The sequence below is a fragment of the Suncus etruscus genome, chromosome 15, assembly GCF_024139225.1.
Source record: "Suncus etruscus isolate mSunEtr1 chromosome 15, mSunEtr1.pri.cur, whole genome shotgun sequence".
In the NCBI taxonomy this organism is placed as follows: domain Eukaryota; kingdom Metazoa; phylum Chordata; class Mammalia; order Eulipotyphla; family Soricidae; genus Suncus; species Suncus etruscus.
The window spans coordinates 55,552,802-55,566,627 of record NC_064862.1 but is presented as its reverse complement, the minus strand read 5'-3'; the positions used below and the strand labels follow the sequence as shown (position 1 = coordinate 55,566,627).

The 13,826-nt window shown below is 50.8% G+C and overlaps 1 protein-coding gene across 1 annotated transcript in view; it reads right to left on the bottom strand.

The window, feature by feature from the left end:
• Positions 1–1,011: 1,011 nt before the first annotated feature.
• XYLT1 (xylosyltransferase 1) overlaps positions 1,012–13,826 on the bottom strand; it is a 124,251-nt gene continuing 111,436 nt past the window's right edge. Inside the window, exons 7-11 of the mRNA XM_049788111.1 lie at positions 12,570–12,746; positions 11,132–11,394; positions 7,240–7,435; positions 4,281–4,614; positions 1,012–1,337 (exon numbers count right to left, since the gene is read on the bottom strand). Coding sequence (XP_049644068.1) covers positions 1,015–1,337; positions 4,281–4,614; positions 7,240–7,435; positions 11,132–11,394; positions 12,570–12,746 — 1,293 coding nt within the window. The 3' untranslated portion in view covers positions 1,012–1,014. The remainder of the gene's footprint in view (positions 1,338–4,280; positions 4,615–7,239; positions 7,436–11,131; positions 11,395–12,569; positions 12,747–13,826) is intronic.

Here is a 13,826-nt window from a genome sequence, read left to right as displayed (position 1 = left end):
TGTGCCCCAATTTTTGCAGGGGGGCCATGCTTTGGAGCCATCCCAGATGGCATTTTTAGAAAATCTGCTTGACTCTGGGAGTTCCCTCAAGTACCTGCAGAAATACTATGATCGGGGGTTTGGCCCTTCTGAGCCCTTGACTCTCTCGCTTCTCTGGAAGCCAGGCAGCAGGGATGCAGGTGGGCTGGGATTGAGACACTGAATTGGAGACGATTTTTGGGGCCAGGTGGGAGAGCCAGGTGTGGTCATCCCTAGCAGACCTGGGAAATTTTGATACCCAGGTTCTGAGGCCCCCATCACATGAGCCAGGAAATTCCGTCTCTGCTGCTTCCTTGTGGCTGGGCCTTGGTGATGCTCACTGATCTGGAGGTGGAGGACAGCACTATTGGGTAGTTTGGAGCCTGCCCAGCTGCCTCCTCCCTAGTGAGGGACCCCTAAGCATGACTTTCAGGGGCTCCGGGTTGTTCCTTGGCCCAAAGGCACAGGAAAATGAGCCTAAAGGGGGGTCGGCGGCCGAGCCCTGGGCTAGGCAGTGCTGTTGTAAGTGGGTTTGGAGGAGCCCTTGGGTTCTGAGAGGGTCCTTAGAAGAGACCAGGGCTGCACGGGCCTGCTACTGGGGTGCACCGGGCATGGCCCCTCCAGCCTGCTCCTGGGGGTACCCCGAGTTTCACTTACACGTACGCTTGGTAAATAGAGGTATGCTGCTCACAAGAAACAGGGGCCCATCACCTGTCTGGGGCATTGGGTCACGGGCAGGGGTGAGACGAGAAACCTGTAAGACTTGAGCATCGACCAAAAGAGGTAAGACCACAGCAGGCCAGACACCAGGGGTCCCGCGGCCCTGTGCGGGTCCCCCCCTCCCAGACCTTCCTTCTCCATCATTTCATGGTCAGGAGAGCTCGTCTTGCCCAAAGGCACCCCGGCAGGGCAGGCCGGGGAGGCCAGAGTCCAGGCCCCGCCAGTATTCTGGCTGTTCTTCCTCTGAGGTCAGCTGTGGCTGCCCAGGGCCTGCTGCTACCTGAGCCGCCCATCGGGCTTCACGGCCCCCAGCTCGGACTTGGGGTCAGGGCTGAAAGAGCTCCAGGCTGTCTGGCTGCAGCCCTGCATGACAGGGCAGGCTGTGGGACCCGTGGCACAGACGTCCGTGGCAGTCCACATGCTGCCCACCAGCGAGTCCAGCCAGCGCTCCAGCCCTGCGCCGCTCGATGCTGCATTCCTGCGGGCCTGCTCCAGCTGTGCGGGCACGATGGGGAGGCTGAGCACGGGGTTCAGGCTCTGGAAGCTCTGCTCCATATAGGCGCTGCGGGGGGGCCCAGCGTGCAGCTTCAGTGCCTCCTCTGAAAGCCAAGAGATGGGGAACTGTAAGTACAGCCTGAGCCCACCCGGGATGGGAGCATTCTGCTGCCCCTCTCTGCTGAGCACATCACCTTTATATTTTTTGGTGTGTCCCACACCTGGAAGTGCTCAGAACTCACTTCTGGTGGTGCTCAGGGGACTCTATGGAATGCTGGGGATTGAACCTGAATTGGCCACATGCAGGGCAAAGGCCCTCCCTGCTGTAGAATTGCTCCAGACCCCTTGGGAGTAACAGTGGAAGACATGCTAGCTCTTTTTTATTTTTGGTTTTGTTTTGTTTTTGGGCCACACCCGTTTGATGCTCAGGGGTTACTCCTGGCTATGCGCTCAGAAATCGCCCCTGGCTTGGGGGGACCATATGGGACGCCGGGGGATCGAACCGCTGTCCATCCTATGCTAGCGCTTGCAAGGCAGACACCTTACCTCTAGCGCCACCTTCCCGGCCCCGACATGCTAGCTCTTAGCTCATTTTTTTTTTTTTTTTTTTTTTTTTTTGGTTTTTGGGCCACACCCGGTAACGCTCAGGGGTTACTCCTGGCTATGCGCTCAGAAGTCGCTCCTGGCTTGGGGGACCATATGGGACGCCGGGGGATCGAACCGCGGTCCGTCTCCTAGGCTAGCGCAGGTAAGGCAGGCACCTTACCTCCAGCGCCACTGCCCGGCCCCCTCTTAGCTCATTTTATTGCCAAAGACTAGTCTCCATTTTGGGCAAGGAGACTGTGCTTTCTGTCCTGCTTGGTGTTGCTTGAGGCTTACTCTTGGCTCTGTGCTTAGGGGATCAGGGACAGTGCTGGGAATTGAACCTGGGTTAATGCTGTGCAAGGCAAGTGCTTTAACCCTTGTACAATTATCTCAATTAGATTAGTCTCCATTAAAAAAAATAGTAACCAACTAAAAATTGTGAGCTGTATTTTTAGCAAATCGGATTATACTTTAGCTAAGTGTGCTCAGGCCCAAAGAAGCTTCTATTTCAGACAACAGGATGCTCTGAAGACCCACTTCCTGTTTCTCTAGCAGCAGCTATGGCTATTAGCCTGTTAGCACATTATGTTCTAATAAGTATGGCCCAAGGAGTTGGGTGTTGGGGAGAATGCCATGCCTAGCTCAAAACAAATGGATAACTTATTCAATTTAAAGCAATTTCTGACAGATGGGGGTGCGGCTCTGGTTTGGAGGGGTCGAGGGGAAGTCATAAAAGACATAAGAGGCCTGAGTCCACGCAAATGGCTGAGACTGGGCAGAGTTCCTTTGAGAAAGAGCTTGGCCTTACCCACCAAGCCAAGCCCCACTTGACTTCACTGAAGGTCTCTGAATCTGCAGTGAGGAGGGGAGAGGGGCTAGAGGCACCCCAAAGGACAGAAGGGAAAAGTCAGGAGGACAAATTCACAGGGAGGGGATAAGAACTAGGACCCAGGCCTGGATTCTGCCAGCCTCAAGCAGCCCCAGGAAGTGAGGAGGCTGGTGGGGCCCTGCTTCTGTTATTAAAGAGCCTCCATCACCTCACCAGAGTTCTTCAGATTACTGGGACTTGTCCATAGCAAATTGCTCTCGATGCTCTCATTTTACAAATTGCTGCAGCTTCCACCTCCATGTTCCTGAGGCCACTGTTGGAATGTGGCTGATGTGCTGGTGACTGGTATTGGGGGGGAACAGGGTTACCCCTCCCCAGGATCAGATGCCCATCCCATCCCTACTGGCTCATCTGACAGGCACAGGTGGGCATAGTCTTGTCTTTTTTTTTTTTTTTTTTTTTCAGAAACTCCAGAAAAAAATAGCAATATTAACCTGGATTTTCTGGAAGGCAGGAGGGACCCCTTACTTCTGCCTCACCTCAGCACATTCAGCCAAGAGCAGCTGCATTTCCACCTCCTTCCTCCTTTGGGATGGGCAGGAGAAGCTACACTTAGGGCTTACAGGGGAGGGTACAGCCCAGCTAGGGGCAATGGTGGTGGTGGTGTGGTGTCTCTACCTGCTCGTTTCTAGAAAACAGCAAATCTTCTCTTCCTGCTGTCCAGGACCAGAGACCCATAGGTGCTTCTTTGGCACCCTCTTTCCATCTCTATATGCCCCTTCTCCCTCAGCTAGGATGCTTCTCTGCTTCTCTCTCCTTACGCTGCTGGCTTAACGGGTTCCAGTACAGAACTCTGTAGCTGATAGCACCTGGAGGTGGGACTGTAGATTCTAGGTGTGGAGGGAGGGAGGGAGGGAGAGAGGGAGGGAGGGAGGGAGGGAGAGAGAGAGAGAGAGAGAGAGAGAGAGAGAGAGAGAGAGAGAGAGAGAGAGAGAGAGAGAGAGAGAGAGAGAAAGAGAGAGAAGAGAGAAGAGAAAGGAGAGAGGGAGGAGAGAGAGGAAAGAGAGAGGGAGGAGAGAGAGGAGAGAGAGAGGGAGGAGAGAGAGGAGAGAGAGAGAGAGAGGGAGGAGAGAGAGGAGAGAGAGAGGAGAGAAGTGTGTGTGTGTGTTGAGAGGTGGATGGGGCAATTTCAAGATGCTGTTGCCCCAATTCTAGAGATCTGTGGGGTGTCTGTTGGAGGCACAGGCAAAGAGAGTTTCCCTTTGACCACCTTCTCAGCACTGCTGACTGTGACAAGAAAAGCAAGGATCGGAGTAATAGTGATAGCATTTGCCTTGCACATGGCCAACTTGGGTTTGATCCCTGGCATCCCATATAATCTTTTGAGCCTGTCAGGAGTGATTTCTAAGTGAATATCTAGGAGTAACCCATGAGCATCACTGGGTGTGGCCCCAAAACCAAAATTAAAAGAAGAGCACCAGCTTGTTCCGGGGGAAGAGAGAGTGAAGAGATGGTGGTCCTTTCTCAATGGGATGGATTGCGGCTGGTGACTTTTCTCACTGATGTGGAAGGTGGCCAAAGTAGAACAGAAGTGAATTTCACAACAGAGCCTGCCTGGGACTGAGGAACTTACCCTGCTTGATGGGCTGCCTGTTGGAGAAGGTCAGAGGGGCCACGAGGAAGCGGGTCTCAGCCACGGGTACCCAGTGGTGCAGAATCTTCATGGTCCAGACACCAGGTCGCAGGGGCATGTTCAGGGGTGGCTTGTAGTGGGTGAACTCGGCCGTAGACTCAATGAGGATGTCATAGGTGGCAGCAATGATATTGACGGGGTCCACCCAGACAATGGTCACTGTCACGTTTGGACCCTTGCCCCACTTCTGCATACCCACCGGCTCATCCATGGGCCCCAGGAGCCCCCCGAAGTTGCGGAAGAGCCTTTCCTTGGCATCCCAGTCAGTGCCAACCTGGAAGTGAGATTGGGGACAGCAATATCACTGAGGCTGTCAGGAGCTGGATCCCTGAAAAGCCAATGGGTCTTGCCATCGGGCTCCAGGTGCCTATGTTACAGATGCTCATGGAGGAGCCTGACTTGCTAACCTGAGGATTGGCCTCTCTTCTGGCCTGACTGAAGTCACTGGCCCAGTCGCCCATTGAGGCTCAGGCCCATGGCACTGGGAGCTGTGGCAGCAGGAGATGTATTCCTGGCTCCATATACAATGGCCCTGCCATTATATAAGATCAGACACCATCTGATCTTAAAGTCAGTGTTAGAGAAAAGACTCAAACTCAGGGATCAGGGTTTCCCCTGGGAGAGCAACATTGTTGATGTCCATAGCTCAGTGAGTCATTGACTGAGGGGAACAGACCTCCAGTAAGACCTCCTCCCACACCACTATGTGGTGGAGGCATCTTCTGCCTCCAGCCGAGGTGTCCAGTCACCCTCTGGCAGGCTGGCATCAGAGGATTATCACTGGATATCACCAGGTTCCCATCTTCATGCCTCCCTCTGGCCATTTAGTATCTCCCCTGCTTCCTGCAGACTCCAACCAAGGCCTCATTTCATCCCTATAACCACTGCTGAAGCCTCTCTGGGCAGAGAGAATCTCACCAACTCACCTGGATTCTTAATGGAAAACAGTGATTCAACTGGAAATTGATGGTTTCATTCCCATTTTGCAGAACATGGGGCAAGTGACAGGGAGCTGGCACAGGGAAGGCCTGAGAACTGTGAGCAGGTGGTGCCCATATGTTCCATCCCTCAAGATATTCTATCTCTAGAACTCAGAGCCAGTCTTGCTAAGTGGGCAAATATGCACATGGTCATGCACAAGGCCACACGAACGGTTATACACACATGGAGCATGCTCATGAGTCATCTTCTGCAAGGAAGCTCACTCAGTCCTTCAGGGGTCTTACCTAGCTGCTGCAAATGTGCCCTGAGACTCATTCCTAGCTCAACCAAAAGATAATCCATGAGCAGCTTTTAGGGAGCAGAAGTGAAGAAAACAGTGAAATGGGCCTACTCAGGTGCATGTATTGATGTGGCCTATGCAGACACACAAGGAGGATATGTACCATCTGGGCTTCCATCAGAATAATAAAACCAAAAGGCATTAGGATAAAGTTCAGGGGCATGGGATTGGTGGGGAAGATGGGTGGGCACATGCCATGCCTGGGGCAGGGACATACCAGGCATGCCTGCCAGAGACAGGATATGTGACTGATGGGGAGTGGTGCTGGAAGAGGCTGCAGGAGTAGGAGGCTGGGTAACAAAGAACCTTTTGGGTCTGAAGGGAGGGCTGGGGGTAAAAGGCTGTTGTTGAAAAATTCTGTTCCTCAAGTCAGAAATAATCAAAAGCTGATATACTAGGAAAAGGGAATTACATACCATGTATCAGTCCATCTGTGTATCCAGTGAAACATTTACCTGTTCATCCATCCATCTGTTCATCCATCTGTCTATCCAAATAAGCATCCAACCATCCAATCATGTGTCTTTCTAGCCACACAGCCACTCATCCATCCCACTGTTCATTTACCTACCTACCAACCCACTCATCCAACTATACATCAATAGATGGATCCTAGCCACCAATTTACCTGTACATCTATTCATCCAACCCTCTACCTATCCATCCACTCATTTATCCATTACTCATATGTCTGTCCATCCATCCATCTGTCCATCCACCTACCCACCCACCCATCCATCCATCCATCCATCCATCCATCCATCCATCCATCCATCCATCCATCCATCCATCCATCCATCATCTATCTGCCCTTCCAGCCACTCATGCACAGTCCGTTGAATGTTCATACAGTGACTGGCATAGTGTTTACTTTGAACTAAGCCCTTTGAATTAAGTGCTTGTACTGAGACCCAAGTAAGCTCACATTCTACCTCCTGAGAGACAGGAACTTTATTTTATTGGAGGGGATTCAAAAAACAATGCTCAGGGAAGCCTATAGATGCTCCTGGTGATACTTAGCTAACAGGGATGAATAATTCACCACTCCAGGGTATAGATCACTGTCACCAGAGTGACATTTGGTGCCGTGGGGATCTCCAAGGCTCTTCCTGGTGGTGCTCGGGCACCTGACACCAGACTTCAGGTCTATATGTATAGGCAAGAACCTAGCCCCTGAACTCTCTCCTGCCTCCTGGGTTCACCTTTGAGCTTTTCTGTTTCCTCATTAAAGTCCAAAATCACCATATCAATCTTCAGCCCCAGTTCTCACACTGTGACTAATGCCATAACTTCTAAAGGGACTGGGATGATGTTCTAATCTGTGGATCTGATGTAGGCCTAGGAGAGGCCACAGGCTAAAGTGGGAGAAAAAGAAAACAGCTCCAGGCTCCAAACTGGTGGGGTCTGGAGCTTCCTAGTCACCATAGTGTCCCTGTGTTCCTGTCCCATGGAAGATGCTGGCTGTGCATTGGGAGGGGCAGAGACCCTCCTCTAGGTATGGAGTAGGTTCCTCCCTTTGGGGATCACCCAGTCATTAGGCTGTGGAGCAGATCTCACCATGGATCTGTGAGACGTATGGGACAGAGGGTGGGGGAGGGATAGGGTTCCACTTCTCACCTCTGAAAACTGCAGCCTCCCAAAGTCACTGGGTGGGTTGGCAATCTTGAAGACTTTCTTGGGCATCACCCATGTCTCCAGTGTCTCGAGTTTGCTCACAGCCAGGTTGGTGGCGTGATGCTTGATCAGAAAGCCCTGGAAGTGGTCAGCAAGGAAGTAGAGGTGCACAGAGGCTGGGTGGCCCATGGGGTAGTACCTGGAAGGAGAAACACCATTATACAAACTCAAGAGTAGGGACTCCCCATCAGGCCGGCCCAGTTCCTCTGACAGTCTAGTTTAATCTGGAGCTGGCCTTATTCCTGCGAGCTAATTCCTGAACATCCTACATTCTCGGTGACTCCTACAACTTTGCTGTGTCCCTGTATCAGGCAGACAGGCCAACCATACAGTAAAGCCTAGAAAGAAACGGGAAAGGGATGCTGAGAGCACCTACTGTTTTTGTTTGGGGGCCACACCCGGTGATGTTCAAGGCTTACTCCTGGCACTATGCTCAGGGATCACTAGTGATGGTGATCGAGGGACTAGATGGGATGCTGGGGATGGAACCTAGGTCGGTTTTGAGTAAAGTAAGTGTCCTACCTCCTGCACTATCACTCTAGCCCCAGCACACAGCTTTTTATGGATCCTCCAGGTTGTGCGCTGTGTACAGCAGTGGGGTTCACAGTTTGACCTTCTCACAGGGCTGGGGTGCCCCTGCCTATAGGAGTCTCCTGGACTCAGGCTTGTGATACGCATATGGCTTCCAGGTCAAGCTGCTTCCTGCTCCATCCTGAGACAGCTCTGAAAACAGGGTTCTCACCTAGGGGTGTGTGCACGCTCCATCCTGCTGTTGAGTCATTTTTAACTGAGCAGAAAGTTTGATTTTTCTTCCCCTCCTCTTATAAAATATGCTACTCCAAACATTCTTGAGCAAAACTGTTCCTTGGAATCTCAATCTCTCTTCTCTTTCCCCTCTTTTCTCTCTTCTCTCTCCTCTCTGTCTCTCTCTTTGTCTTTCTGTTTCTGTTTCTCTCTCCCTCCCTCCCTGTTCCTCCCAGTGGCTCTTTAATGTCAACTGCCAAACTTGATCAGAACAGTTTATCCTGGGGCTGGAGCAACAGTACAGTGAGTAAGGCATTTGCTTTGTGCACAGCTGTCCTTTGATATCCCCTAGGGTTCCCTGAGCATTGCCAGGAGTGATCCCTGAAGACAGAGCCCAAAGTAAGCCCTGAGCATATTTGGGTGTACCCACCACCAAAGAAAAAAAATAAGGTTGTCTTGATTCTGTATTCACTGTCTTTCCATGCTGGCACCTTACACATTGGGACCGGCTGTGAGTCACATGACTCAGTACACCATTGATGCTCAGACCCCAGCCTCTCAGCCACTGGCTCTGCTGGCAGGAAGTTGCAGGCAGGCAAAGCAGAACAGGACTGGAGAAAGGGGAACTTTGGGGGGGGGTGGGCAAAGAACGCAGAGGGAGGAGCTGTAGCCCTGCCCAGCTCTTTGTCCTTTCCACATGCACAATCAGAAGCTGCTGGTTTCTGAAATGTGTAAATTGCAGAGTACTTAGCGGGTGCTAAGTGACGCCTTAATCACAGCATTGCAGGAACCGGAGTTCCTAGCAGGCTGCTCCCCGCCCAGGCCTGGAGTTTAAGTCTTTATGTCCAATTACAATGGTTAGGAAAGAGCCTCTTCCAAACCACTGCCTTGTCTGTGGCTCATAAACAAGCCTTCCTGCTTCCTAGAGCTGGCCAGCCGGGCACTCACACCACCTGCCCTGAGTCTAGATACCAGTGTAGAAAATAAAAACAAAAAGACACCTTGCTTCCTGGGCTAGGCTACACACTGCACGAGCTCGATGGCTGATATTCCTTGTGAGCAGGCCTGGGCAGCAGAGTGAGGTGTGGGGAGCAGAATTTACCCCATCACATGGTCCTAGCTGAAGCAATAACAGTAACTCCCAGCTAGGGGCAACAAAGCCCCTAGAACTGATCCAGAGTCCTGAGAACTGACCTACAGCTGAGACCAGAAAGATCCTCAGACCCATATGGCACCTATGAACATGAATTGGCTCCAAATAGGACTTGGGGCTTGTTTGTTATGTAGCACAATGGTGCCAGCTGCTGCATACACTGTAGATGCTGGTTCCATCAGATGGAAGGACAGGTCAGGCCTCTATTTGCAAAGAACGTGTCCTTATCTGCTAGGGTAGGCACCTGCCCTTGCTGTTCTCTCACTGCCCTCTTGGCAGGGAGGGGTCCAGGGCTCTAGGGCTGGAAAGTAAAATATCAACATCCTCCTTGCCTGATAGGTTTGAAAGCCCATTCAGAGCCGTGTTCTCACTACCTGCCATTTCATGAATTTCTGCAATGAGCAGGTGTTATATTTTTATAATGAGAAAAACAATCAGTAGATGTGATTTTTATGAAAGGTTACACTAGAGACTGGAAAACACAATTTGTGTGACGTGCCCAGGGAATACAAGGCGGGGGGAGGGGGCAGGGGAGAATAGAGTTTTTGAGATCCCAGGGGACAGAAATGTGCTCTTTGCCTTTTGAGCAAAGGGCTGGTTCTTTGCTTCTCTGGCTCCGTACTGAAGGGCTGGAGGGAACAAGCTCAGGAGTAGCAGTGCCATGAGAAAGGACCCTCACCCACCATGAAAACTTTAGAGCAGACTAAGCAGGGAGAAAGAACTAGTATTATAAAGGTGAGGTCACAGGGCACCCAATTTCTAGGTCAAAATTACATATATCTCTGCCCAGCCAATTGCCAGAGAACAGGAAGGTGAATTTCTGGAAAGGAAGATGGGGAGAGCTTATACAGAAAAAATGTTCCTACCTTTGTCTTTCTTGTTTCAAATGTTCTAGAACAGTGGTTGGCAATCTGCAGCTCGAGAGCCACATGTGACTCTTTACACCTTTAAGTTGGCTCTTCTGTGTGCCGGGCGGCCACTCCAGGAGTCAGGACTCTGCTCCTAGCCTCTGTCAGTGCGCGCCCTGTGTGGCTCTCAAAATAAATGTCAATCATGGTTTTGGTGAGATTTGGCTCAGTTGAAAAAAAAAAAAAAGGTTGCCGACCACTGTTCTAGAACATTATTTTGGGTGTCAACTGATCCTCTACAGGTGACAAGCAGGCAAGCCAACTTCCCCTCTCTTGCAACAGTATGCTGTCAAATGTTTTAAGTAAAAGTTCTGCCCTTTGGGTTATTGGTTTTAGTTTTTTTAAAAAAATATTTTAAAATGTTTAATTTTACTTTCCTAGTTTTTGAGCCACAACTTGCTATGCTTAGGACTTACTCCTGTCTTTGCACTCAGGGGAGAGGGTCACTTCTGGTGAGTTTGGAGGACCGTATGGGATGTCGGGGATTGAACCTGGGTTGACTGCAAGCAAGTGCCCTCCCTGCTGTGCTCTGGCTTCTGCTCCCGGGTTATGTTTTAAGCCGTGATTTAGTGAGGTGATGTTTCCATCACCTGTTTTCAGGAAGGAATCTTTGTATCAGTAAAGGAGATGATTATAATATTTTTGGTGGAAATGATAGGATGTCAGGAGCTGCTTCAATCAAACCGATTTGGGTGGAGACAGAGAGAGTAGATGGGGGTGGAAAGACAGGGTTGGGGGGTGCCTGGAGCCGGAGTCTTGTAGAGACATAGCAGGGGGTCTGAGCTGTGTCTCCTTTGTTTTGTACAGCACTGATGTTTCCCAGAACAAGTGGAAACATTCTCTATCCTCGGATGGGAAATGGAACCGGATGTGACCCCTAAGGCTTTTGAACTTGCCCATGGCAAAGACATCAACTTGTAATGGGTTCCATACAGGGCTGGAAGCTGTGAGGGGGACACCACTACCCTTAGGCAGAGGAGCCTGTGGGAGGGGAATCTGCACTCCTCCATTCCCACTCTGGTGGACTCACCTGCAGCTGTTCGCCCCAGCCGTGTGCAGTGAGGACTCGGCCCTGCGCAGGCCCAGACGGGCAAAGGCATGGTACAGGGTCAGGGCCACATCGCTCAGGCTGTGAACGCCGTCGGGCTCGTCATACACGCTCTCCCAGTAGGACCGGAGCCCCGGGGTGCCCGCGGGGTAGTTTCCATACAGGTAATAGTCCAGCTGCCCGATGATCTCCTGATTCACCACCGCCTCAAACTTGCGGGCGAAGAAGGTGGGACGCGCTGTCTGCTACACGGGGGAGTGGAAGATGCTCAGTCAGGACAGGGGTAGGGGTACAGGGGTGCGTGCATGTGTGTGTATGTGTGTGGGGTCTCCTGCCTGCTGAGCCTGCCTGGGACCCACCTACCAGCCCTGACGCTCACTATTCTCTCTGGTCTTGGTTTCTCCATCTGTAAAAGGGAGTCGCCATCGGGGTGGGAGGCTGGAAGGGGCTCAATAGTCATGTGCAGGAGGGTGTAGGTGGGCATCAGGGCACCAATAAAATGTTTTTTGCTTTTTAATTGTAATCTTTTGGTTTTTGGGCCATACCTGGTGGCACTCAGGGGTTTCTACTGGCTCAGTGCTCAGAAATTACTCCTGGTAGGTTAGGGAGACTATATGGAATGCCAGGCATCCAACCCGGGTCTGCTGCATGCAAGACAAATACCCTCTAGTCCCAAACACTGGTAACATAAGCAACATTAGCCCCAATTCTGGCTGGGGTGTTTCAGAAGTCATTTAGCTGGAGGCTGAGGGCAAATCCAGCTGACAGATGGATTTTGCTTGCTCAGCAGTTTTAATTTATTTTGCGGCCACACCTGGCAGTGCTCAGGGATTACTCCTGGTTCTGAAATTTAGGAATAACTCTTGGTGGTGCTTGGGGGATTATATAGGCAGTACAGGGCATGGAACCTGGGGCCTCATGGATGCCAGGGCCAAGCTGGAGACAGTTTTGGCCACTCCTGGATGGCAGCAGCAGAGGCCACGGCTGCACATAAATACCACCAGTGCACAGCAACAGCGACCCCCACAAGAAGGAAGTTTGCAGCCTGGGGCTAGGAGGGAGCCAGGGAAGCTGCCGGAAACAAGACCCAATTGAATGTTGAAGAAACCACCTGTCCTACTACTGCATGTGGCTCTGGTGAGAGTTTGAGCCCTGGAAATAAGACTCGAGGCAGGACTCTGCCCCATGCACTTTCCTATTTCCCAGGTTCAAAAAATCAACTCACGGGACCTGAACAATATTACATTTTCTGTCCCCCAGTAATCACAGTTAATATCACAAACCACATGCATCTTTGTCCTGGCTGCAGGGGGCACTGAGCGGGCACGGGCCTGGTGTCCACTGCTGGCCTGGCTGGCGGTCACTGGGAATAGGGGGAATGGCACGGATTGCTGAGCCCAGGATGGATTTAGAGGCGTACCTGGAAGCGGTGGAAGTCCTGCGGCTTGAAGTCGTTGGGGGAACAGCCACACCAGTCCACAATGTGCTTGTACTGGCACTTGCAGCCCAACTTGCGGTTCCAGTTGGTGACCCGCAGGTTGTTGTCCACCATGGTGTCACAGTGAGGGCTGTTCTCCAGCACTGTGTGGAAGAAGGACTGTGGGGGGACAGAGGCCCAGAAGTTTTTAGTGTTCATATTTCAGAAGGAATACTAAGGCTAGGGAGATCTTGAAATTTAGTCTATAGTACAGATTTGGGCATCAGTCTACATTGAGTTAGGGTTAGGATGAGGACTAGGGCTCAGGTTAGGATAATGGAATTGGTAGATAGGAGGTGTTCAACCTGGCTATCTTAAGAGATCACAAGGCAAGTGAAGTGTTAGGCGAATGTGAAATTTGGCAAAGTTCAATCAATGCTCTCTGCCCATAATGAGAAAGATTTGCTTTAGTATGAGCCTTCGTATGCAGCTAGGGTTAGAATATAGTTATGATTAGGTTTGTGGAGGCTTTGTATGTTTTGTTTTTTATTTTTATATTTCAAAAAGCATGCTAAATTTAGGGAGGTCTTGAAATTAGTCTATGGCACTGTTTTGGGCATCCAACCAGGCCAGGCTTATCCACCAGGCTGGATGGGACCCTCCTTGAGACCCCTGCACTAGTGGTTTGGGGAAGATACACAGAGAGATCCCAGTTTTGGGGTGCCCCACCTTGTATATCGAGCACTAGCAGACAAGCCTCATTTTCCAGATGCTACTTATCACTCATGATATTAGCAGTGAAAAGTCCATTGAAAACAAGGGGAACATTGCCTGGAAAAGCTCTGGATCAAAGGCTGCCTGACATCTTCCTGCCTGTGCCTCTGATTGTGAAGACAGTTCAGATGTGGGTGGGAGACTTGGGGGGCTCCATTTGCTTTTCTGAATAACTAACTTCTTCCAGGTGTGGGAAAGAGGCCATAGACGATAGAGGAAAGGCTGATGGAGAGGAAAACAGAGCTAGAGAAAAACTGAGACAGACAGAGAGAGATAGTGATAGAATCACCAAAAAAGAAAAGAAAAAGATATAGGTAGATGAAGATAGAAACACACAGAGATAGAGAAACAGACAGATGGAAACAGAGAAATAGAAATAAATAGAAACAGAGAGAAGATAATAAAAACACACAGAAACACAGAGAAGCAGAGAAACAGACAGTAATAGAAATACACACATACATACACACGCCATACACAGACACA